General features: G+C 40.5%; 2 protein-coding genes across 7 annotated transcripts in view; one reads left to right on the top strand and one right to left on the bottom strand.

Annotated features, from left to right (window-relative positions):
* Positions 1-15,376, bottom strand: part of DIDO1 (death inducer-obliterator 1) — a gene marked incomplete at its 5' end in the record, with an annotated part of 57,561 nt that extends 42,185 nt beyond the window's left edge. Inside the window, 5 exons of one of the 6 annotated variants that reach the window (XM_084538542.1) lie at positions 12,107-12,144; positions 12,247-12,413; positions 13,403-13,501; positions 13,617-13,754; positions 15,235-15,376. Coding sequence is in view for 1 of the 6 variants with exons in the window: in XM_084538541.1 (XP_084394667.1) it covers positions 10,755-10,896 (142 nt within the window). Of the gene's footprint in view, positions 1-10,049; positions 10,110-10,754; positions 10,897-12,106; positions 12,145-12,246; positions 12,414-13,402; positions 13,502-13,616; positions 13,755-15,234 lie in introns of those variants that run through there. The other 5 variants (XM_084538543.1, XM_084538544.1, XM_084538541.1 and 2 more) reach the window with 5 other exon arrangements.
* A 1,996-nt stretch (positions 15,377-17,372) lies between these two features.
* On the top strand, positions 17,373-25,041 carry GID8 (GID complex subunit 8 homolog). The gene is made up of 5 exons (XM_084538562.1): positions 17,373-17,513; positions 18,674-18,803; positions 19,978-20,174; positions 20,702-20,899; positions 21,228-25,041. Exons 2-5 carry the CDS (start codon positions 18,686-18,688, stop codon positions 21,399-21,401), a joined length of 687 nt encoding a protein of 228 aa, XP_084394688.1. The 5' UTR covers positions 17,373-17,513; positions 18,674-18,685; the 3' UTR covers positions 21,402-25,041.
* The last annotated feature ends 1,493 nt before the right edge of the window (positions 25,042-26,534 follow it).

Below are 26,534 nucleotides of genomic sequence, written 5' to 3'. Positions count from 1 at the left end.
CAGTTTCTGAAAACAAAAGCACAAAGCCTTAACTCGCAATTACACTTTTAAACATAACAAGCCTGTTGACAATGCTAAGTAAAAGTTCTACAAACCATTTTCAAAAAATGTTTACTACAACATACAGAAACGTGGGAAGAGAAACAGGTATTTGACAGTTTCCAAATTTGGTATGACTTTTGTTTGTTCTCCATTTAAGCATTAAGTTGCAGTTGAGATTCTGACAAATGTAAGCTGAAGCAACAAAGTGGTTACCTGGATTTGAAGGAACTGAACATTCATGATAAACTTACTCTCTTCTTCCTCCTAATACAGCACATTAATCACATTCCTGAAACTGAATTCTGGCTGGAAACTGAAAATTGCTGTACTTCCCCCAAACAGACAATTCCTATCAACACCCTCCTGCCTTTCTGCCACATCTCCTTTAGAAAGGCTACTGTGTACCTTTGGAAATATTACAGACCATCATCTCTGAAAGTGATTGTGCAGTACAACAAAACAATGTTGATAATAGATATATATGCTCTTAACTTGTTCAGAAATCCTCTCGTTTTGCTTAGGGGAGCAACTTCTGTGATAAGCGATCTCCACTGTGAAAATATGTAAGATTAGAAGGCCAACTATAAAGTTGGAAAAACAAATCAATAATTACTTAAAAAGGAAATAGTTCTTTCCCCTTCATGGGGGGGTAGACTTTGTCAATGAAAGTCCCAGGTCTATTGATTTAAATGCTTACATAACACAACAGGTCCACATCAAACAAGGGATTCACAATGCACATTAAATCCACATTTATGGACTACAAAGAACAAGTGCAGCCCCAACATTAATTACATGAGCTACCACTTTCCTACTGCCTTCTCCTCTGCTCACAGTTCAGTGTTTTATGTCACGTGCACCCAATCCTCTTTACCACACAAAGCATCCACCCAAATTCTTCATCAATAGATTTGGCTTATTAATTCAGCAGAAAACTAACCAAAAGAGAACCAAAAGGATGAAAACTGAACACAGCTAGTGCAAAGACACACAAGAATAGGCATGGAGAACAAGAGCCCTTTAAGCAGCTGCATGCTGCATCAGCTCAGCCCATCTCACTCAACCTGTGCACACCGTCAGGCACTCAGCGAGAGCTCATCACATCTTATCCAGCAGCACTTCATTATCTGCTCTCTCAGCCAGGACTTCCTTTTCAAAATCCGATCAGTTTTAAGCTTGCAAACTGTAATGCAAGCATTCCAGTGAAAGAAAACAGTCACTTAGAATTGGAACAAAAAGGAGATGCCGAGTACCTTGAAAAAGGATATTCAGCCAAGAAAATATTTATGTAGGTTTTTCCTCCCCCATTATTTTACAGGTGAAGTGCTTCAGTACTGCCAAGTTGGGTTATTCAGCCTACATGGCTTGAAGAAATCCTAGGGAGTATCAGCAGCCAACCTAACAAGATTCCCAAATTCTGAATCCTGCCACTGCAACAGCACTCATTCACAGGCGTGCAATACACCTACAAAAAGCATCTATCCTCCAAGGTCTTCATTAATCAACAGTGGGGAAAAAAAAAAAAAAAGGGGAAGCTTGTAATCTTGTTCTTTTTCTGTACATACGTTATCACTATCACTTTTAGACAAAACCTCATCAAAAGCATACCGCTATGTACTGCCATCTTTGTAACCCAACACTTTAGAAATCTCAAGTAAAAAAAAAAAAAAAAAGGAAAGGATTTCTGTGCCAGTTACACAGACATATGCCAATACAGGATAACTGCAGGACAGGCAACTTGAAGGTACCTGCATCTGCTGAATGCTGACTTCATTAAGCCCTTTCTAAGATGCCTCAATACACCTTCATCTGATAATAACAGAGCAAAGCTTTTAAAGAACTGCTACATTCCCCCATCTTTTTGTCTATTTTTAGACAGAGGCCCATTCAACAAGTGACTTACACATTCAAATCAGTATCCCCACTTCATTTGCTCTAAAGAGGTAATAATCATTCAGTGGGTCCACAGACCGCATAAAGATCCTGGCTTTTTCAGAACTTATAATTTAATTGCATGATGAACTTCCTATGTCAATTAACTAGGAAGACCTCACTCTAAAAAAGGATATTGAAAGTCAGCTTAGTAATACCTTTAACATGAACTAAAAGCAACCAAAAGCAGTAGCCTTATTTCTCCTTCATCCAAGGATTTGTGCACAAGCAAAAACCCATGTCAAAATTCTGTGCAAATTCTTCAGGTTCAGTTTTTTTTTTTTTTGAGGATTTTTTATGAGAAAATAGTGATCTTTTTCTTCTCATTACTGCTAATCCTCATGATAGCTACAGTTAGAAGGCAAAATATATTGCACCTTATTCCATGTTTCTGGATGTGAGTGGTGCTCTTTAATACTCAGACAAAATGCTGCAATTTGCCCAAGTTCTCATGTCTAACAATTTACAGGCTACTCAAGCACCTTGCATGAATACTTCAGCCAAAGGAGGAATACCTGGCACCTATTAGTTCTCTCATCCCCCAACTTGCCTTAAAGCAATGAAAGCAGGACTCACTGCATACTCAAGACTCACCACTGACATTAGTACCTCCTGGAGGAGCTGATTTGGTCAGCCCTGTTACCTAATAGAGGGGGGGAGCTTCCTTCCACTGTAACAGGAAAAAAAAATTTGTATTGGTAAGTGGACTTAAGGTCCAGTTAATGTTTCAGATACATTAGGGATATTCAGTGGCCAGGGTCCAAAGACAGGCCAGAAACCTCAAACAATCAGAAGAACCAATATAAGGTTCAGCAGCTTTCTAAAAACCAAGTTAGTAAGAAGACAGGAGAGTACTTGTACATGCAAAGAAATTCAAAGCTTAATAAAGGTCTTACGATAATTAAAATCTGTTAAACACCGTAGTTCATCAGTGACCGGTTTCAACTCCACATCCTGACACAAAACTAGTCTGGGCCATGATTTTAAAAATTAGCTTCAGCTAGAATGACTTGGAACTGGCCTTTGATTGTATTTGTTTCTTCAGAATTAGACGGCACTACATGAAAGGCATTTGGCTAGAACCAAAGAGCAAAATACTGGGTTTCTTAAATATCTAAGGATGCTATGAAATGGACAGAAAACATCCTCCCCAGAATGATGTAACAGTGCTTCCAACCACAGTTGAAGCTGTTTGTTCATTTTACTCCCTGTAAAATTGGCACAGATCTTGCCAAGGCCTCCTTTAAGCACTGAAAAATTCCTGTGAAGTGAGTGTGTCAGCATCACATGACAAAAATTTGATTAAGAACTCCACTAAGGACAACATTTATGATGCAAGTGAAAAAAAATGTTGGTATGGCTCAGTTGATGCTGCTCCTAGCTAGAAGGCTAGAATTTCCCATTAGAAAATGATTTTTGCATCCCTATTTGTCAAAGATGACATCTGGGAAAGCAGCACTCTTTCTACTTCACAGCAACAGAAATAATCCCTTGTATCAGCAAGCATCACAAAAGCAGCTCAGATGAAGTCAGTAGGGCAAAACCTACTTTGTACATAAACGAGCAGTTTCATTCTGACCATGGGCAAAAGGTACAATCCTTTGACCCTTAGAACAGCAGGAAATAAGTTCTGCACTAGCACTGGTAAAAGCCACGTAGGCACAAGGCTGCAGCAGTCCCCTCCATCGACTCTTTCCACAAAGATGCAGGAGCAGACTACTTAAATGAGAAGCAACAGAAAGCAGATCATGCAACTGAGACATGTCCCCACTCCTCTGAGGAGGGACTTCTTGGTCCAAACCTATCTCAAGGCTGGCACAGAGTCCCTGATGTTTGCAGGTGTACATCAACATGCACAACCTGACAAAAATCACATCCACGCTAAGAGAGTTCAGACTGTACGGGGCACCAATTTCCTCCAGAAGTTCAACTTCTATACAGTATGTTTATTGTCATTTAAAATGTAACCACTGCTTACAGATTCTATTTACAGTATCTTCCCTTCTGAAAGGGGGAAATCACCTTTCAAAGTGAAAGGGGAATGTTATGACAGAAGGGATATAATGAGAGCAAAGAGTAAGAAAAGCAGCAGTCAGAAGGCTTAAGTCCAGATGTGGAGAAACTGATGTGAGCTCAACCCCCCACCCCCAACTGATTTACTATTTGTTTGACTTCTCTAGACACACCGTAGTTCAAGGTGAAAGTCCAGACATCCCTGGTAAATACATTTTATGCCAGTAAAAACTTTACATTTGAAGGATCACATTAAAAACACAGTTTGCATAACATTTCAGTGTTTTGCTGATTATTAGACCTAAGGGTATAAAAACCAAGCAGAGACAATGCTGCAACAACTGCAGCACTTATCTGTAAATGCCTTGCTGGCTGGTTAAGTCTTAAATTAGTTGTAAGACCGTAACAAGCCTACCACCTTATAAAACCACAGTACTAGCAACTTCAAAGTGGCAGCGAAGAGCCAATACATTATTTCCCATTAAAAAACTAACACATTAATATGCTTTGTAGTTTCAGTGATGCCAATTCAGTAACATGTAACTCAGTGATACAGCCCTGCTCCTCAGAAATACCCCATCCCAATTTAACGATTGTCTACTCTTTGTTAAGACTGCATGAAGTAGTAATCAATCGAGGCAAATACAAACGTTGTGCTATGCAGCCACCTTAGGACAAAGCATCACCAGGATCCGGGCACATTTACAAGACAGCAAGCACCATCAGTATGCAGTGCTGACGCCAGTTACCTGGTATGCTTTAGAATTTCAACATTAACTGCATTTTTATTTATTTTTTAATTTCCAAAGATGCAGAAAAAAGTGTTCTGTTTTCTTCCAGATTTTTCTTCCAAGAAAAATGAGACTGAAAACATTTATAAATGTCAAAAGATCACTTTTTCTACTTAAAGACATTGAAGAAATATACCAGACTGACAACAAACTTCCCTAGCAAACCAAACCACCTGGCAGCTTACTTCTTGAAATAATTGAGAACATGGATTTGTTACAAGAAGTCAAAGAAATAGCTTCCTTTAAAAACAACCACATATATTCACATGGTCTTTGCTCTTGTAACAAAGAAATTAACCTTTCCAAATTAAAACATCTTCAGTCACTCATTACACAAACCCTCTCTATTGTGTCTGAAATGAGTTTACACACCAGCATCCTTTGTGATTTGTAGCCTAAAAAGGCAACTCACTTACCTTATGTGAGCCTCACAGGAAGGCCGTGGCCACAACCTCACCTGAGGGATAACTGCACACACAGGACACCAACCCTGCACACGGGCAGTGAATGTGGGACCTCCTGGAAGTGTTGAGTTTAGCGTGTATGCACAGAATCCTATTACCATGCACACACAGTGGACTCTGATGCACAGTAAGACTTAGAAAAGACAACGAGCAACTCCATGGTATAAAATAGCTACCCCAAGCAAAAATAAAGAGCATGAAGTAGCCGCCCAGTTTGTGCGACACAAAATACACAGACTTCAGACTAGAAAATAATTTTCCCCAGCAAAATATTTTAAAAATATTCTTGTATCGGATTGTACCATACAGGATCAGACAGTAAGAAAAAAGGCGATAAAAAAAGAAGGTATGGACCACTCAGTAATGTGGCAGAACAAGGCCAGAACCAAGCATTACAAGTTTATTTTATTCTGAGTAAGTAGCAAAAATATGCTTCTTTCAATCAAAGTGAAGTTCCCACAGCTGAGTTCTTAAACAGCAATTTCTCATAGAAATATTCAAGGTGCTTTAGCATGAGTCCACCTGGAAAGCATGACATTTTTATTTAAGAAAAGACTGTGCTCATATCAACACCACGGACTTTCACTGTCACATTGCACCAGTCAGGGTCGTTAAGGGGTACAGACCCAGTTAACAGAGCAGTGCTGGCATAAGCTCCTCTCACCAAGGTAATTACACCATCAAGACTGTACTTTTGCCTGGACTTTTTCTGTTTACAGGGTGGAGCAGCAGGTGTGCACCGTCCTGGTGCAGTGCAGCTTTATCAAGGTGGCTGCCCACATAACATAAAAGCTCTACCAAGGCACCAGCCCAGCTCCTTCCACGTAAAGGAGCAGTTTATCTTGGGAAGAAGCAAGACTGAAAGTTGCCTCAGACTCCCTGAATGAACAAAGCTTCATTAGCAAACAGATCCAAACTTAGGGGCTTACACAAGAGCTTCTGCCAGCGTAGCTCTGTTAAGAGCTGGGGAAAGAATGGGAACCAGCCATGGTACTGACCGAACTTTAGTAACAGCCAAACCTGAACTTCACGCACTTCACACATTCCACATCTTCTGAACTGAAGGCCCATAATCACGTTTGATAAACAGAATTCATATTTCGTTTAGGATTTCTGTATTTAATGATACTTGAACTAATTTTCAGAGGAAAGAAGTACAGGCACCGCTGGTATTTTTATTTATTTTTTTTTTTTTTTACCCCAGAGCTTCCCGGGTGTTTGAAAGACTTGGCAGAGACTTTATTGGCTTACTACCAGACTTGAGCTTTTTTACTACTCCTATAATACTCTCTGAAGCCTTAGTTAACATTAATATGTGAAAGCTAATCCCATATCTGACCTAACAATTAAAGTTTACCCAAATAAAATAAAATACAATTGAATTCTTTGGTCGGGTTCTTCTCTCAGGCTCTGAGCAGTATGAACAGAAATGGCATGTTTTGCTGATAAAGAACCACTGTAAGCACAGTCCACGTAACCACTGTAAGCACATGCAGTGTAGGTAACTTTGCTCTTTTTCTACTTTTACATAAAAAGGGAGGAACCTTTTTGTGGTCAAAAGCTTAGATTCCAAGAAAAAAATTAACAATTGCCATAAAAGAAACCTTCTAAAGGCCCCACCCAGTACAAGCCACATTTATACACTATGGTCCTAAATTAGGCAACAGAAACATCAATTATAAACTTTGACTGTAATTGGGAATTAGTCACTATACAATAATCTTTACCATTTTTTTCCCAACACTTTGAATAGAAATATTTTACAAATACACACAGCTTATCTGCCTAACGTTCAATTTCTGTTACAAAACTTGACCTCTTCAGCAGTGCTGAAAACTATTTTCAGCAACTGCAAAGGAACCCAAAAACCTTGGGAAGGTGATTCACACAGCCTGGCACTCATCCAGCAAAGTACTGGAGAAATCTGTTCTTTAACGTGACTTCAGAATGCTGGGTTGTGTTAAGTGAACAGCAACAGTTTATTCAGGCCAAGCCTATCATCCTTACAGTTTAACTCTTCAACATCCTGTAGCTTGTTTATTTTAAAACACACAATAATGCGATTCTAGAACTGACAAGTTTCAGCATGAACACTTACATCATACTTCATATTCCCTCTTCTTCAAGAGTTTTACACAAAGTAGGAGAGTTATGCAGGCTTTTTGTAAAGTTGCAACTGTTATCACACAACCTAGATACACATACTAAAACATTATATGTAAAAAATATTAGTTTACAATTTAAATTATCTGTATCCTCTGGCATGTCTAATTATTGTTGTCAGCAGAACTGAATGGACAGAAATAGACTCAGAACAACTGCAGGATTACAATTTCTGACCCTATCAGCACAGCTGTTGAAGAAAAATCCTGCATTTTTTACACTTTTTAAAACTATAAATTTGTAAAAAGTGAGCTAAAATACAGTACCTGAAACCAGTTATCAACTTCATTCTCATTCCATCAAAAAGGCTTCATTATATGAAACAAATTAATTTCTCCCTCAAAATTCAGTGAAACACAGTAATTACAGCATACTGATTATGTTATGATAAATGCACTAGATGGTTCTATTCCCAATTTTGGTTAGGGTTTACTATGAGAACACACAACACACATTTATGGTTTTGTGTCTTAACTCCCTAACTAGAATTTTTAAGATATTTCTTAGCCTCAAAGTCTAGCAATTCTGTTGACACTATCCCTTGTAAAACCTGTGAAGCACTCACTTATTTCAGAAGCTGTATTAGATGAAAACAATAGCAATATAACCTTTAAAGCTTAATTGACATTGGACTAATTATCACTCTAAGGAATGGGCTTGAGAGCACACAAGGAAGCAACCAGTTCTTGCATAAACTGGATAAAATTTACTGATATTAAAATCTTTTCCTTAAACTTTCTGCCATGGTCCTACTAGCTGAGCACTACAGGAGACACTAGGCAGAAACTGTGCACCAGAAAGTAAAACCAGTGCAGACACATTATTACTTCCGTCGACTGGAAACCATCTAATCTTACTCTCGCTGAGTACAGCCCCGTCTTCTTTCATTTCTATCACTTCAATTTCATAATCTTTTAACTTAATCCCTGTAATCCTTCCCCTTCCTCCCTCTGCTGAGTGTTTCTGGCTGAAGTTTCAAGCTGCACAGAATTAAAAACCCACAGTTAAAAGTTACAACTATAAAGATATAAACTGAAATGAAATAATACAATCTATTTCCAGAAAATCTCGGCAGTGAAGTAGGATTAAGTAGAACAAAGATTATCTTTTGTTGAGTACATCACACACTAGAAAACTTACTCAATCTCATTTACTATTTTGGGCTCATACTGTTCTATTAGCATTGCTTTTAAGAGGTTTTTGTTGTTGTTGTTTAGCTTTTTTAATTAAAAAAAAAAAAAAACATGAAAAGCACTCTCTGAAACATTCTTTGAGTTGTATGTATTTTATACATGATCGGTCTTAAAAATCCATAATTACTTCAGTGTACGTAAATTTGCAGCAGAACAAAAAGCTCATCTGCACACCAGAATATAGATGTCCCTTTAAAAAGAAAAACAGGAAATATGGAAAAAATATTTAAACTCTAGTCTTGAAATCAACAGTTACTTGATTTGCAAGTCATGTGGTCTCAAAGTAGGCTGAAGGCTAACATGAGCCTTTATTCTTCTACCAAAGTGCATTAAAAAGCCTTTATGTGCAATATGTTTCTGGAACTGTGAAGGGAAATTTTTTAAGGCCGAACTCTGAGCAGCTATTTTGAGCATACTTCTATATTTATACCTATAGAAAGTTCCAAATGTCAAAGAACGATAACGAGCGGCTGGCGTATATAATAGAAGTGGAGCACAACCCAAAATATCTATTACAATTAGCACAGTGCATGCTACACTTGTACAGAAACTACACATTGTCATTTTTCATTGACCAGCAAGTCAACTGCTTAAACAGCTATGAAGTTTTGTTAGTTTTGTTTGCAGAAGTTTCAACAAGAAGCAGTTGAAGCTATACCAAGTCAAGTTACCCCTTACAATAAAAACCTGGTGTAAAACAGATTAAAAACAATGAGAGTTCTCACAAAATTAAGGAAAATGTAGTTGAATATCAGCAGCCAAAGAACTTGTTTAAATGAGGCTGTGATGATTAAGGATTGAAAAAGAGCTACTTCTGGAGTCTCATATAAATTATCCAGGAAATTTAAAAAAAAAAAAAAAGGAATTTGGGAATGCTAAACACATCCTTTTATATCAAATAAAAGGAATTGGCATTTTTGCCTCCCTGAAGTTCCTAGAAAAAGGAAGATGTGAGAGCCCATCCAAAACAAACAAACAAGAAGTTACACTGTTTTTAATTACTGAACATACAGCATGAAGAGTGTGACATATAAACACTTAGTAACATAAAGATTGTAATGTCCTTTCCAAGATAAAAATGGAAAGCTAAAGATTTTCTTCACCTGCTATATACAGCCCAGTATAGCTATCCCACCCAATAAAGCTATCACTTGGAGGTATAAAACAAAAACTATATATTTGTTTAAAACAAAATTTGGTCGCAATCAAAGATTTGCTTTGTGCAAGCCAAATAAGCAGCTCTAAAACACCATCACCTACAAGAGACAGTATTTAAGTACATTGTGGGGGGGGGGCATGGAAGGGTGAAGGAAATAGTTACTGACGATTAATTTATTGAACATTTAAGCCAGGAACGATTACCAGCAGCTAAAGATCCAACCCCTTCTCTCCCCAAAAAACGAGCTAATCGCCAGAGCGTGACCAAACTCAACTTTTCTGGTGTAACTCACCGCTGGGGAGCACGCCTCCGTCCCCGGGAGCGCAGCAGCACCGCGGGCAGGCCGTTTCGGTCCCACCCTGCGGGCCGGGCCCCGGGCTGGTTGCGGGTTCCTGGAGCCCCCCCCTGCACCGTTCCCCCCCCCCCAATAAAAAAAAAAATAATAATAACAAAAAACAGCCCGGGAGACGCCGAAAGAGAACGGGCCGGCGGCTGGATCGCTCGTGACGTCAGGAAGCAGCTTGCTGGCGTCAGCTTGGGTGTGACGTCGATCGCCTCAGCTCACCACCGTCCTCTGCTCTCCTGTCCTGACCCGTCCCGTCCCCGTCCCCAGCGGGGCTGCCCCCCTTCCAGCCCGCTCCGCACTGCCAAGGCCGTCCTCTGCGCCCCGGCCCGCCCGGAGCCTGATGAGGCGGCTGCGGGGGATTTTTTTCGCTTCCCCACCACGCAGTCGCCGACCTCCTGTGGAAGCTGGCCGCGTCCCCGGCGTGCCTGAACCCGAAGAGGCCGCGCAGCCCCGCCGGGCCCCCCCCTCAGCCCGGCCCGGCCCTCCCCGCCCGCCCGCCTCCATTTTCTCGCCGAGCCCCACAAGGCGCCGAGGCCTGAGGAGGCGCCCTCCCCCCCCCCCCCCTTTTCTTTTCCCCCCCCCGCGGCTCCTCCGCTTCTTTTCTCCTCCCCGTCCCGGTGCTTTTTAGCCGCTGGCTCCCCTCTCACTCACCGCGGGGAAGGGACGGGGCTCTCGCTGCCACCGCCGCCGCTGAGGGGCTCAGCCGCGCCGCGCCGCCATTTCCTCCTCGCAACTGCTCCGGAGCAATGGGCGGGGGCCGCGCTCCTCCCCCTCCTACCATAGACACCGACATGGCGGCCAGCCGCCGCGCCTCGCTTTGCGCACGGCTCCCGGAGGACTCCGGGCTCTCGCCGGCTCCGCCTCACGGCGAGGAGCTGGGCGGGAAAAGCGCAGCCTCAGCCTCTCCTTCCCTACATGCTTACTGTCCCCTTATCTTTCCACAGCCCCTGCCCCTCATATTGCCCGTCCTCTCAGCTCCAGGATGCTCTGGGGTAGCCCCCTTCTCCTCAGCAGAAAAGTGTTGTGGGGAGAACATGGCTGCTGCTTGTCCTCATCAAAAATAGCCGGTGTCTTACAGGAAGGGTGGTTTTGTGCCCTGTTTGTGAGGCCCCCAGTGCCAGAGCAAAACCACACTAAATAGTCTTGCTTACAGTGACTTGCACTGCAAGGTCAGCTCTGTGACAGAATTTGCGTGGCAGAGGAGTTGGTGCCTTGTAGACTCAACTGCTACCAGCTCATTCCAATGTATTTTCTTTTTTTTTTCCCCCCTATATTCCATCTGCTAAATAAAATTAAATAGCAGCTGATACAGTAATGCCTACTCCTGGGTTCAGAGTTCCACACAGATTCATTCCACATTAAGTTCCACACCTCAAGTGCCATGGAAGTGCTCTCTGCAGTACCTCACCCACCACACAGAGGCTTCCCAATGAACACTCCTTTTAAAAGGACTACGCTCCTCAAAAGCTCTCCAGGAGACAAACTACTACAAACACTTAGAGTGCATTATCTCCACTTCATGTTTTTGTTCCTACTGCCAGCATCTGTGATATGAGCAACCAGAAATATCAGTAAGATTCCTGAGGGGTGCCAAGATTTAGAGCTTGCAACATAGACATCACATCTGAAGAGCCTTTGAGATAAAATGGAGGTGTGAGGTTTGGCTCTTTGCTCACAGTCCTCCACATTTTTCCTCATGGATTGGTAACCGTAGCTTCAGCTGTATTCCAGACAGGTGCAGCATTTACCAAGATGAATTAAGAAATGGAAAGATGAGAAAACGGGAAAATACATACTTAGCATTAATTCTATGAAATTAGTTTTCTACTGAATGATTTGATTACATTTTATAGAAGTCTACATTCTAGAGCACAATATGAGACTTCAGGGAGTAAAAACTCAGAATGATGATGGAAAAGCTACTATTAGCTTTTTTTCCCTGACTTTTTTTTTCCTTTCCAGCCTCTCCTGCATCTGTAAAGCAGGGCAGTATTAATACTTACTTTACACAGGAGCACCAAGAGGTAAAAGAAACAGATTCCTGTACAGAAGCATAAGACACCATCATTAAAAGCAAGCAGTAGTTTAATTTTTGTTTGACAATTGCAGAGTTACAATAAATGAAAGGCACAGAGAGAAATACCTTTTGATTTAGCAGATCAAGTTCCACCGTGACTTATGCCCTCAGAAAAGCTAACGGTATTATTAATGGTTAACTTTAGCATCCAGGAGTGCTCATAACAAGGACACACCAAGGGAAGGGGAACATGCAAAACAAGGAATTGCACACCAACAGTGAACAGAGGATGCCTGCAACAGGGAATTCAGCAGTGAAAAGAGTATTAAAATCTTCTTAAACACATTTGGTAAGAGGCCTGTACTATCTTAATGTAATCATTTTGCCTGCACAGTCAGTGAACACTAAAATCCATCACACTTTCAACCCACAAAAAAATACATCTTTGTGTTAAAGACTGCCTTTTTACTAAGACCATAGCAAAGTATTTATCTTTCCTGACTAAACACCTCCTTTGCTTCAGTGGTATCCTCAGCACCTCAACTCTCTGAGTTATTCCCTTCCCCATACTTTTCCTGTATGAAAGCCTACTTTCCCTTAATTTAGGGAATTTACTCCTGGGTTACTGGTTTGAATCTGCATTGTCCTGGCAAAACACAGAAACAGCTTTTTTGATGATCTGTGTAATTCAAGTTTTGTCTTAGTTTAGGCATCCCCCTACATAACATGATCATAGCTCCTAACTGGCTTGAACTGAAAACACCGCTGAGAAATCCTAGCAGAAAGATTAACGACAATCAATCGGCTTCTAAAATGGTCTAATAAGCACCTTATCTATCTCTCCTTCGTAAGCACAGGAAAAGCTTACACTAAGATGTCTACAAAACCCTCAGCACTACTCTCCTTAAAACTTTTTTCCATTGCTTTCCAAAATCTTTTCTACTATTAGGCACTCAATGCTCCGAGACTTTGTTCTGCAGCTAATACACCCGTATTTGCTTATCCCTTGGGTTTCTCTAATTGCCATTTTACATTTAAATAAGAAAAAAACTTCTTGTGCAGTATTTATATAGTCTCAAAAGAGTATTTAGGCACTACCATAAAACTATTCTGAACAGGCACTAAGGCAGCATCTTCATGTTGCACAAGTACCTCCCCACATCTGGGTTCATATGGGGGAAAAAAAGCACAGGGATGTGAGTTTTGCTCTCTCTCCTGCCTTGCTCTTCACCAAGACAGTTCCCTTTTTCAGTGTTTAGAAGGTCTAAAAGATGATACTTACTTTATGCTCACCCGTTCTCAGTTCTTCCTCAGTGAGTGTTCTGGGAGTCAGTTTCTAGAGCCAGGTAAAACCTTGAGATGGAGTTAGCTCAAGAAAAGTCTAAGGATAAAAGTAAACAAGCAAGTTATCATCCCTACTCTATCTCTGCTTGTTAACATATAATTTATTACTAAATCAGAAGAGACTGTTTTCATTGGCTGTGCTCCAGCTTTACCTTTTTACGTGTGCGCAAAAAGGCCTGTGTTCCCAGAGCCCAGCACATCAGCCAATATAGATACAACAGGTAGCAAAGTACTTTATCCTCTGGGTGCTTGATTCTTCAAGGCTCCTGTGGAATCATTTTTTATAAAGACTAGAAAAAGAGAGAAGCACTTTACCATACGTTAATCATATTCACCATGAAAGCAATCCCCTCCCTTACCAAGATACAGAAACTTAGAGTCTGTCCTCTACCTAGAACTGGGGAGAGTGGGGGAACTTTCTTTCCCAGTGTGTTTTTTACAGGGATTTTAGTGACTTCTTCATGAATTAGTGATTTTGACTTATGGTTTACTCCACTTAACTCCAAATATCTGCCTCCAAAATACCTCTCTGAGAAGTTTATCAAATCATAAATCACATAGAAGTCCTATAAAACACACTGAATTACTTCAGCAGATACTCAAGTTCCTTTTATTCTCAATTTTGTAGTCTTTCCCCAAATTCCAAAATTCTATGTTATGATTGGCCTTATTACTATAGAATTCTTGTAGGACAGTGACATATGAAAGCCACAGAAATATTTCTAGAAAGCAAGATAGTTTGCTTCCATGCGTTGCAATCAAGCTTTGAAGGTACAAAAGCATTGATAAAGGTTTTCCCTAAGTAACAATTGTTTGGTTCCACCTTTGTAGAGAACGTGATGTTTTTAACAGATGTTAGGCTATAATACTAGGAAAAGGGGAAATGATATAGGAAACTTTTGCCCTGAATTGTTGCAGAGCAACAATTGTCTCTGTCTTCCTACTCCTTTCTGACTTTTGTAAGGCTTAAAGAAAAGCCACGCAAGCCATACAGGATTTAGTATTTCCAAATCTTTGAATAATCTAGATTAAAGCACAGTGAACGTAAATACTTCTCTTCACTAAAGACAGCAGCAGGTATTATACACAAGATGATTAAACATTTATTCAGTGAAGTACAAGTTTAAAAGAAATTAAAACAGAAAGTAATCAGGCAGTTTTTTATCAGGAAAGAACTAATATAGAAGATGTTTTACCTAGGGTATGTTCAACCACCCCCAGACACAGTTTTCATCACACCTAAAACATTAGCAGGGAAAAATGGCCTGCATCAAGATGATTGAATAAGAGCTTCATAAATTATTGATAAACTTTGGATCTTACCACATCAGGCTAATGCTGCCTTGGAAAAAAAAAATCACTACAAATAGTAGTGTTCAGTATTACTTAACCACACAAAAACAACTGATGCTTTAGAAAGGTACTTGGTTTTCAGGCTCAGTAAGAAAATGCTTCAATAGTAACACTCAATGTTTCCTTGTTTCAGTGGTAAGTTTTCTCTAAGCAAGTGCTCAATCTCTAATCAGGTTTGACATTACCATAAAAATCATAGGAAAGGATAAAGAAGGAGAAGAGAATACATCTAGTCATGATATTCTGCAAATAGGTTACAAAGTTCTGCTGCAGTTAGTTGAATAACCTGACTTACTAAAAAAAAAAAAAAAAATCAAGCATGCTACCAAAAATCAGCTCACAAATATTTTAATTTACTTATTTGATATACTATTCTATTTTTTTGAAAGCAGTTAAAAGCTGTTCTTCATTCTTTACCTGTAAATAGCAGCTGTAGTAACAATTACACTGTCTCCTCTCTGCTTGGGGTGTTTCCCTCTATAGCAAACTCTGGAAACCCTTCTAAAGAGGGGCACCTTCCTCTTCTCTCTCCCTCTTAATGAGAATCTCCTGAGAAACTCCACCTTTTGGGGAGGAGCTGCCAAGACTCGGTGAATCTAAATAAGAGATCTTACAGGGTTCAGAAGCACAGGAAATAGAGTCTGAAGTTTTGTTGTTCCTTGTGAGTCAAATTGAGAGTGTTTTTAGAGTGATGCCTGAGGAAAAGCCCTCTCCAATCAATAGCAGTATTTACTATGCTGTAGCTTTCTTTGTCACGTGGCTAACAACTATTGGCATGAAGTACTTCATATTTGAGGTTTGCAAACTTTATGTTATTTGTAAATGTTGGTTTGTTTGAAGAAATCAGTTATAATAAGAAACTATTGATTAAACTGTAGAGATTCTCAATTTCAATGTAGGGGCAATTGTAATGGATGTGAGTTTTGGAAACTACATTTTATAGCAGAGTTACAACACCAAGAGTGGAAGATGAGTAATTATAGCCATATTCCTACTCCGTAAAAGTGAAATTACATCTTCTCAAGAAGCTTCATTTGTAGTATTTAACACTCAAAAGTTGTAGCTCTTAATTCCAGTTTTCTATTTAAATATTGGTTGGCTGAATATGAAGCAGCAATATGCTCAGGTGGCCAAGAAGGCCAACAGCATCCTGGCTTGCATAAGAAGCAGTGTGGCCAGCAGGACTAGGGAGGTGATTGTCCCCCTGTATTTGGATCTGGTGAGGCCGCACCTCGACTACTGTGTTCAGTTTTGGTCCCCTCGCTACAAGAAGGACATCGAGGTGTTTGAGAGAGTCCAGAGAAGGGCAACAAAGCTGGTGAGGGGCCTGGAGAACAAGTCCTACGAGGAGCGGCTGAGGGAGCTGGGCTTGTTCAGCTTGGAGAAAAGGAGGCTCAGGGGCAACCTTATCGCTCTCTATAGATACCTCAAAGGAGGCTGTAGCAAGGTGGGGTTGGTTTATTCTTCCACGTGCCTGGTGACAGGATGAGGGGGAATGGGCTAAAGTTGCGCCAGGGGAGTTTAGGTTGGATATTAGGAAGAACTTCTTTACTGAAAGGGTTGTGAGGCATTGGAATGGGCTGCCCAGGGCAGTGGTGGAGTCACCATCCCTGGAGGTCTTTAAAAGACATTTAGATGTAGAGCTTAGGGATATGGTTTAGTGGAGGACTGGTTAGTGTTAGGTTAGAGGTTGGACTTGGTGATCTTGGAGGTCTCTTCCCACCCAGACGATTCTGTGAAATATATAACTTGTAGCGTTTTAATGTCTTTTTCCATGGAGTGCCTTGATTCTCAAACTCTGTTGGATCTAGCTGCAGGGAGTTTATTAATTCTCCCAAGCAGCCAATATGAACTTTGACAGAGATTGTAAATCAGAGCCCTCAGCTACTACAGTTCACAGCCCAGCATTGCATCGTAACTGGAAATTGGTGGAGCTTTACATTAACATACCAGGCTGTGACCTGTACAAGACCCATTTCCATTTGAATTATCCTGGAAATCGTTAGGGCCAACTGGGCAGCAGTCAGGGCTCAAACAGTCAGCATGGGCCAGTCACAGCTCAAGAACAACTGTGCTGAAAAGGCTGCTGGTGTGATGCCTGCTGTGTCTGCATAGCAGTTCCTTGCACAACACCAGAGCAGGGACACGATCAGTGACTTTTTAATGATTTGATGTTGCCGCCTCTGCCAGAGGCTGTAGCTACAGCTATGGTGTCCCTGTCCCACAGGGGCTGCAATGTGACAGGAATTAGAGTGTCTGAGAGGAAAAAGAGTGACAAAGCAGCTGGTGAAGGAAGCATGGAGCCTGCTGAGGGCAGGCAGGGAGCAGACGAGGCCTGGCCCCGCCGCCTCCACCGCGCTCACAGCGCGCTCGCTTCGCCCCCCTCAAAAGCTGCCTCAGGCGGCCAGCGGCCATCTTGTAACCGCGCTCAGCCGCCCGCCTCTATGGTAATCCTGGCGGACTCTCCCTTCCTCTCTATGGTACCGAGCCGCCCCACCTCGGCTCATCTCTATGATCCTACCACCCCGCCGGGCGTCTCTCTGGTTGCGCTCTCCCGCACCTCTCGGGGCGCTGATTGGCGGAGAGGGGGGGAGCTCTCGCGAGAGAGCGCGAGTTCTCGCGAGAGAGCGCGGCGCGCGGCGCGGCCTGGCGGAGGCGGCGGCGGGGCCCGCGGTGGTGCCGGAGCGCGGCGCGCGGTAAGATGGCGGCGGCGGCGGCTCCGCGCCTTCCCCCGGGCCTCTCAGCTCGGCGGGAGGCCGCGGGTGGGCGAGGGGGAGGCGCCGGGCTTGGAGCTGGCGAGGCCGGGAGCTCCGCTGGGCCGGGCCCTGGGAGGGCCGGGCCGCGGGGGGCAGCGCTGGGGTGGGTGTGGGGTGAGGGAAAGGGGAGGCCGAGGGGCCCTGAGGGGACCCTGAGGGGGCTCTGAGGGGACGGGGCTGTGGCTGTGGGGGGATCTCGGAGCCGCGTTCTCCCGCTGTTTGGTTGTAGAGAGCGGGCCCAGGGGTGCTGTGCCGCTCCGGGGGCATTTGGGTGCCACCTGGCGCTGTCCCGGGGGGGGCGTTGGGGCTGCGGGGGCGGTTTGGGAGCAGGGGACCGTGTGGGGAAGGAGCCGGGCTGGGAGCGCGCCCTGCCGCTCCTGCCTGCCCGGGTGCCTGTTGCTGTTGTTGTCGCCGCCTTCTCCTCCCCCTTTCGCCGCCCCTGTCGTAGTGGCTGGGAGGTAGAAATAGTGAAACGCCGGCTCGCGATTTAGAAAAGCGCTTTGGTTTCAAGTCTGGAAAACGTGGAGTCGAGAAAAATGCTAGGAGATAATTTATTGGTGTTGACGGGGTACTTTTGGGAACAGCCATGCTTAGTATAAGTTTTCCTGTTGTACGTTGGATAAATTACCGTGTGCTGTTTTGTAGTCATGTAATATACATACCTAACTAGTTCGAGTTCTGTTGAAAACTTCAGAGTAAATGTATTTTACATAAGTTTTGCTTTAGAGGTTTGCTAGAAACTTTCTGTATAAACCATGGTTTATTAGTGCTACATCATGGCGTTGTGTGTCCTGCATAAAACTTATGTACAAGGTTTGTTTGGACTGGAATTAAGAGTAAGCACAAGAAAATGGTATTAAAATTTTGTGTTCTGGTGATGGATGAAAGCAGCCTTAGAAACTGACTCGTAGGTGTCAATGTGCAGGAAAATGGAGGAGAAAAATGTAAAAGTGGTTTGAGATAAAAGGATGTATTTTGGATTGTTAATTTAAAAGATCTCATAAGGAAGATATAAAGATAGTAGTAGCACAGTGTTTGTATACATTAAACTTGCTTTTAATTGAATTGTGCTAAATGAAACGCTTTTTTTTTCTTTATAGTAAGAGTCCAGGATGAGTTATGCAGAAAAACCTGATGAAATCACGAAAGATGAATGGATGGAAAAGCTTAATAACTTGCATATTCAGAGAGCAGACATGAACCGCCTTATCATGAACTACCTTGTGACAGGTAACAATGAGCAGTAGTGCTGGGAGGCTCTTAAATGCATGCTGTTTATTTTATCAGGACAGATTATTTTTGGTTAGAATAAGTTACTACATAGAGTGAAGTTAAGGACTTTAAAGTTTCAATGACTGCTGGTGGTTTCTCTTAGTAGCATACAGCTGCTCACCTTAAGTGGACGCTGACTCAAATATACTAAATCAGAGACTTAGCAGATATCAAGCAATAGAAATTACACTTGTTAACCTTAATTCTTGTGCTGAAAGATTTTAAAAAAATATTTTTTGGAATTCTGTTAACAAAAATGACCCGCTTTTGTACGGTAACTTTTTTTTGTGCCATTAAAACAGTTCAAGACGTTGCTGTTGTTAAAAAGCACTTTAAAATCTGCACAGAACAGCCGTCAGAAGCAAACTTTAACTGTCTAGAAAGACTCTGAAAGAGCACTGTTCTCAAAATAGTTGAGTCCAAAAATACTAAGCCCTTCAGCACATAGCCTTACTTCATTCTTTAAGCAATCAAAAACTCTTGGAAGTTGTCCCTAGCAATTATGATGCATGCCATCAGAGTAAGCTATACCAGGGTGGAGGCATTTATATCTGATCTACACCCCTGTTTACGTTGGTACGTGGCTGGAGTTTCTGGGATGAGGGAAGAGCATCTTAGTGGCCCAGTGTAGTATGCTAAATCATTTCTGTGTGTATGAAAGCATAACTTAAGGTTTAGAATAGATGTTACAACTTTTTCTCATACTAACACTGCATTTTTTAGAAAAGCAAAATTGATCTTATTTTCCTGTTTGTTCTTAGTAAAATTGTATAAATGTGAATGGGATAGAGGGAGAAGCAAAACCACCCAAATCTTGAAAATGTGAGCCCATTTTGGAATAATTACACTGCTCTATTAAAGCTTTAAAGTTAAGAAGTATTGGAATACATCTGGCACACATCCTTAGAGAATGAGGGCACTTGAGTTAATGAACTAGGTGTGTACCGCTAGATGCGTGTTGGATTAGATACCGACATAAATAAAGATACAAAAAATAATTTTTCAGAAGTTCAGAATTCCTATTTAAATCACAAAAATACATGAGCAATACTGAAATTTTTCCATTTAAGCTGGTGTTTTTTTTAAGTTGTTTGATGAAACTAATTTTATACGTAAAATGTTTCTATTTCAGAGGGCTTTAAGGAAGCGGCTGAGAAGTTTCGAATGGAGTCCGGAATTGAACCCAGTGTTGATTTAGAGACTCTTGATGAAAGAATAAAAATACGAGAAATGATATTGAAAGGACAGATTCAAGAAGCCATTGCATTAATAAACAGCCTCCATCCAGAATTGTTAGATACGAACAGATACCTTTACTTTCATTTGCAGGTAAGGACAGGTGGCAAACTTTAATTTTGTTTTAGATGTTGCTGAAGGACTGGAAAAAGTAGTTTGACTTTTAGGACTATGTTAAGGGTTTGTGGCTGAATGTGGGTGCAGTTTAAACTGATTGTTCTTGGCATCATTTTGTAGCAGTGGGAAACTTTGTGGCGTGGTGCAGTAACTGTCATATGCAATTAATTAGTAACATGAAAATACCTAACAGCCAGAATGGTCTGTGATCTACCAACCTCAGAATTATCACTAATCTGAATTTCTTGTAGTTCCTTTAGTAACATGTTTCCAAAACATATAACTTGAAAGCATCAAGTTACCTTTTCCAGTAGATTTTGTTAACAATTCAGTTGTTTCTCATCTTAACGCATTTAGAATTAACTTTAAACTGACAAATTAAGTGTGAGCATTTGTCTCAAATTACATGCTAATGACTGAAGATTATGGTCTTGAAATACTGAGAACTGTGTATTTGTTTAGACAATATGCCTATGCTTCTTTTTTTTTTTTTTTGTATGTAGCAACAGCATTTGATTGAACTGATTCGGCAGCGTGAGACAGAAGCAGCTCTAGAATTTGCTCAGACCCAATTAGCAGAGCAAGGCGAGGAGAGCCGGGAATGCCTGACAGAAATGGAGCGTACGTTGGCTTTGCTCGCCTTCGATAATCCCGAAGAATCGCCATTTGGAGACTTGCTGAACATGATGCAGCGACAGAAGGTAGTATTTTCTTGAAGCAAAGTTGATATCTTTTATTTGTTTTTGCTAAAAATGATGTCCAAATATTTTTGAAGTGTTTAGAAAAATGTACGTAGCAGCGTGCAAAAGAACAGAAGTATTTCTTAAGCAGGATTCACAAAACTGATGTTATTGTAATCAACTGTTTGGCTCTCTCCCTTATTTTCTCCAGGCTTTTAGCATATGGAGCTTTGTCGAGGCTGTGTTCTGAGGAACCAACGAGCCGTGTGTGACGTTATCAATGTCTGTGTGACATTACCAATGTTAATCGTAGGAAAACTACTGCTAAACTCCAGTATTTCTTTTCCAGGTTTGGAGTGAGGTTAATCAAGCTGTTCTAGACTATGAAAATCGTGAATCAACACCCAAGTTGGCAAAATTACTGAAACTACTACTGTGGGCTCAGAATGAGCTAGACCAGAAGAAGGTGAAATATCCCAAAATGACAGACCTCAGCAAGGGGACGATTGAAGAACCCAAGTAAAATGTGTGCAGATGGACATCAAACAATCATAGTACTGCACAGTATACATTTATATCAGTCTGTGACTGAAATATTTTTACTACAGTACAGCACTCAATTCAGATTTTTCAATGAACATCTAATTTGAAGGGAGAAAAGTCCCTTTTAAATGCTGCAAAAACTGCATTGAAAGGCGCTGTATCTCTGAAAGTCTGACTTAGGCTATGCACTATAATACATTTTTAAAAAAACAAGTAAAGAAGACAGGAAAAATAGCATTTTTAAAAGTACAAAACACAAGCTTTCTAATTGGCTACTGATGCCTAGTTTAGTGGCCAGTGAGTTAATATGGAGTTATATTGGCAACTATTCAGTTACGTTTATCTGTCTCCTGTTTGAAATATGTATATAGAACAGTGAATATTTTCTACCTTTAAGTTATAGCCAGATATACATTCCCCTTAAAAGTAACTGGTCAAGTTTTCATCTATAAACTTTGCAGTAAGTTCAACCTTTTGCCTAGGAAATAGTGTACAAACTTGTAAATCTTAATTTAAGGACTTTTTTTTTCCTTGTTTCTGAATTTTTGGTGCTTTATATGGTGAGAGCTATGTTCATAATGGATCAGTGACCCATCTTTTTCACGAGGAGTATTGTTGGAAGCAAGTTCTTTCTTAATTTTCACGAATGACCAAAATGGCCCACAGAGGTGTTTGAGAGTTTTTCAGACAGGGACCTTTCCCCCACTGTGTTGAATTTTCAGCTGTAGGCACTGCAGTGATTCCAGCAGGCTACCAAAGCTTTGACAGCCGCTGGATTTTTGTAAGCTAAAAGGTGTGCTAGGAAATGAAGCAGGGGGAGAGATGCTCATTGAAGCCTCTGATGTATCATCTTGTGCAGGATCTGCCTTTATGCTTGCTGAATAAGAATCGTAGTTTTAGAGCTACTTGGGCTATTTTTATGCCTTGAGGGGAGCAGGGCTGTCTTTAAAGACCGAAGTTTCCATTTTCTCCATTCTTCCGTACCTTTCTGAAGAGATGCAGTTCATCTTCACCTGTATTACTTTGTTTACTGACTGTCCTCACTCCAGTTAGGATTATAGTTTTAACGTTTTACATGTGAAGTCCAGACTTTCAAGTCAACAAATTGTAATCTTCTGGGTATGGGATGTTCAGGTCGACTTAATTTTACAGCACTGTTCACTGGTATACAACCGGTGGTAGAAAGCACTAATCTTGCCAAATTGATCTCTAGATTTTTAGGTCCGTATATCAAGTTATTAAAGATTTGCTGAACAAAGACCGATCTGATGGGTGAAGCAGCTTAACATCACGAAACACTGGCAGTTGTCATACCAGTCCCATACTGTACATAATCTAGTCTAGTACCGTAGATATTACCCTGTAGAATGAAACTTAGTTTTCACTTAATTTTACTGGAATACTTATGCATTAAACTGTATAAAGCTTTGCAGATACACCTGATTTATGGAAACTAACAAAACCTGTTACTGATTGCATTACTGTGAACACTGTTTACTTGTGTAGCTATATTTTGTGGGGGGAAACCATTGTTTGTTAAGCAGCTATTAGAGATGCAGGGCACCAAGGTTAAGCTAGATGATGGATATAACAAAATGATTTGTTCTCATTTATTACTGATAGTTTCGTTCTGCACTTTTAAGGCATTTGTGGCATGGAGGTCTTGAAATTGACACACAACAAACAAGCTATCAGTTACCCCCCAACTACAACAGCAGTCTGGCTTTCCTTCACCCAGACTGGTTATTCTAACACCAAAATTTTAACAGTTGTATTCTCTCTCTCTCTCTTTTTTTTTATTTTTTTGGCTTTTTCCAGTCGGTTGATGTCTGAAAACCATGTATAACTTTTAGTTTGTGAGAAACTGTATGGTTAATGTAACTTTGTTTAATAACAAACTGCAGAAACAAAACTGGAATAGCTCTAATTTCTTCACATATAACTGATCAGCTTTTCCTCCATTCTGACACTCGTTTACTAAATGTCATCTAAAGCTTCTCCCGGATGAAGTGGAAAGTGGTGCGTTTTTGTGGCATGACTAGCATTTTTCTCCATGAGAAATGCAGTATTACAGTCCTGGTTGAGAAGTTCACTGTACTTCTAGAACGCTACATTAATTTCATATAGTATTTGGGCAGAGATTGAGCGTAGAGTACTTGAATTTTCACTAGCTTGTTTTTTTTCCATTAAAAATAAACATGTTTTTTAAGGAGTTTAATATAAAATTAGTATAGAACTATTTCACTTTGTTTTTATGAACATGCCACATTGATAAGCAGCTTTAATCTGTAAAGTTTTTGGTAACTGCAAGAAAATATTCGAAAGCTATGCATTTTAGAGAAAGCATAAAGGTAGTCATAATGGTACTTCTAAGGATCTTTATATTAGTGTATATAAAATAGTTTGCATATACAAATATAATATATAATCTGTTTGAAATATTCTTGAATGGTAGGGGCTGTGAAACATATTATAATTTATGGAAATATTGTACACAGTAAACAGACCTCTGTCAGTACACGAATGAACTTTTGTCATATGCATGAGAAATGTCTTATTTGGTGACTACTAATGAATGGGATTTTGTTAACCCATTTTTGTTAGATAACCACTTTAACAAATACTATTAAATGCCACTTTGATCAGTTTGCTTTAGTGTAAAAATACATATTTTGTTTCACTTAATTTAGAACTGAGAATACGAGACTAACTTTTGTATGAAGATTTGTTCCAAACACGAAGGTGGCAAACAAATCTGGTAATTAAATGTGGCACACTACACTCATTCTTCCCCAGCCTTTCCTTTGTTGATAGAAAGTAAGATTTTTTTTTTCGTTAATGCTATGAACATAACAAAGTTGGATTGTAAAATATTTTGTCTTATATGCCTCTGCAAAAAGACTTTATATCAAGTGTGTTTTGATTAGGCTACGAATCTCACTCCTTCTCCAAAACCTATCGCCTCCCTAATGACTGTCTCTTGGCTGTTACCATGTTTCTTTTCTGCCTGTCAAATCTAAGCTAAACTCTGGTTGCTTCTGTTGTACAATGGAGTGATTTGTAAAAGGTTGTGGATAATGGGTTTCCATGAAGATGAAGTACTGGCAGTACTTTCTGAGAAATACTTACTGAACCGTTTAATTTTATCTAGCTGGAAAACCTGGGGCTGTTGCGCAGAAACCTAACAGCAGAATTTTAAGTAAAGCATTTCCTCTCAAGACTTTTGAAGAGGCAAACATACAGAGCTTGAAACCAGGTGAAGTACCTCTCTCAGTCTTAAGATGATTTCATTGAGACACTTTCTGCTCCTTCCACCCACACTAAAAGAAAAATTGAAATGAGTGTGGAGAGCACTTATGTAGCATTAAAAATCTGTGAAATGACCTGGAAATAATTCCGTCTCCTTTCCACTCCTTGTACATATAGGGGAAGCCATTACATTATTCTAGGGTGATTTTATTGTTTTTAATTTGTAAAATTTATGCTTTGTATGCTTGAATATAAGCTTAAAAGCATTACTTAAAAATTCCTTGACTAGTAGATGAGTGTTGCTCAACTTATTTCAAACCATTTTCTGTCCAAGTTCATTATGAAGCTTATTAAATTGAGTTGGAGTGTGATCCCTCTGTGTCTTATCTTCACGGGTTGCCAGGCCTCCTGTTGTCAGCAGCTGAAAGCATCCTTCGGATACTTCACTGAATATAAAATGATAACGAGGAATACATTGCCCTACATCTCCCTTTGCACTACAGAAAGTTGTGATGGGTTCTGACCTGCACTGTAGATCTCCATCTAGAAGCAACTGGTCAGTATTAGTTCCTGCCATAAAGTTCTTAATGACAAGGGCACAGTAGAATTCACGAGCAAAGCTGTCTGTCCCCAGCCCTGCTTGTCAGGTAGTTCACATTACTTGCACAGCTGTATAGGGACAAAACCCAAAGCATACAAACAGGACCCTCACAAGGATTTGCATTTCACGATCAACATTTTAGCACTAGAACCTACTTCTTTTCTTTTTCTCTCCCCTCTGGCTTTCATATTATGAAATTGAGGACAAGGTTGGCCAAAGTACGGGTGGGCTACACACAGCTACCTTCAGGCACTTCAGAAGCAGAAAATCCTGTGCTTTTTTTATGTTCCATGTGCTAAGCTGGAATTCTGATAACATACTTCTACCTTACAACCACCTGGACGAATTTCTGCACGGGAGCTGCTGTTCGTTTAAAAAACATCTCCCTTTTGTCAACTTCTCTCATATTCTGCTTATTTTTCAGCATGTAGCTGTCCGCAGCAATTTTGCAACTTTCTGTTGTTTGGCACTAGAAACCACCTGCATTTTCCTTGGATTGGGAATAAGTTATGTTAAAACTGCTCATACATAGCAGGGCTCTTTCAAGCTGCGGTCAGACCATTCTTTCAAGAAACAGTTGTCTTTTATGGAATGTGTAAACCTATTTCTCTTCTCATATCCTCTCAGAAATACATAACTGCATCGTGGTTTGTGCTCAACTTCATAAAATATCCACATAATACAGCCATTGTGTGGGTGAAGTTCAGCCATAGTAAATATCTGCTTGAATGCTAACCAAATAATCATTTGTTTGATTTAGTCTTTGGACAGATAAAGCTGAACGCAGAAAAAACTAGGGGCGATTGTGTTCTTGAGTAAGATTATTTTCTGAAGTCAGCACGTGTCTAGTGCATTATTTCCATTTGCTATTTAATCAGCCTGATGGGAAGTTCGCTTCCAGAAAGTTATGAAGCAGTGAAAAGAATAACGTGTTTTTTTTTTTTACTTCTTAAACGTTTTATGTGCATGTGGTGGATGTTAGAAAATGGGTGTTAATTTTACACTCAAACACATTTTCTAACTCCAGCTATTTTTGAAAGTAAAATTAGATCTTTACATTAGAAACAAATTAGTCAGCCTTTTGATGGAATACATGATGTTGAGCAGAAGGGAGGAAGTGCAAGAGTACAAATACAGAAAACTTTGACACTGAGTTTCCAAATTCAATCATAATTTTAGCAAGTTAATAAGCCAACGTTGCAGTGTCAGTGTTGGATGTGTGTGCATCCTATTGAGATGTGACTTAACATAGTAACTCAAGTA

Source organism: Aythya ferina (assembly GCF_964211825.1).
Source record: "Aythya ferina genome assembly, chromosome: 16".
NCBI lineage: Eukaryota > Metazoa > Chordata > Aves > Anseriformes > Anatidae > Aythya > Aythya ferina.
This window is presented reverse-complemented; position numbering and strand designations above follow the sequence as displayed.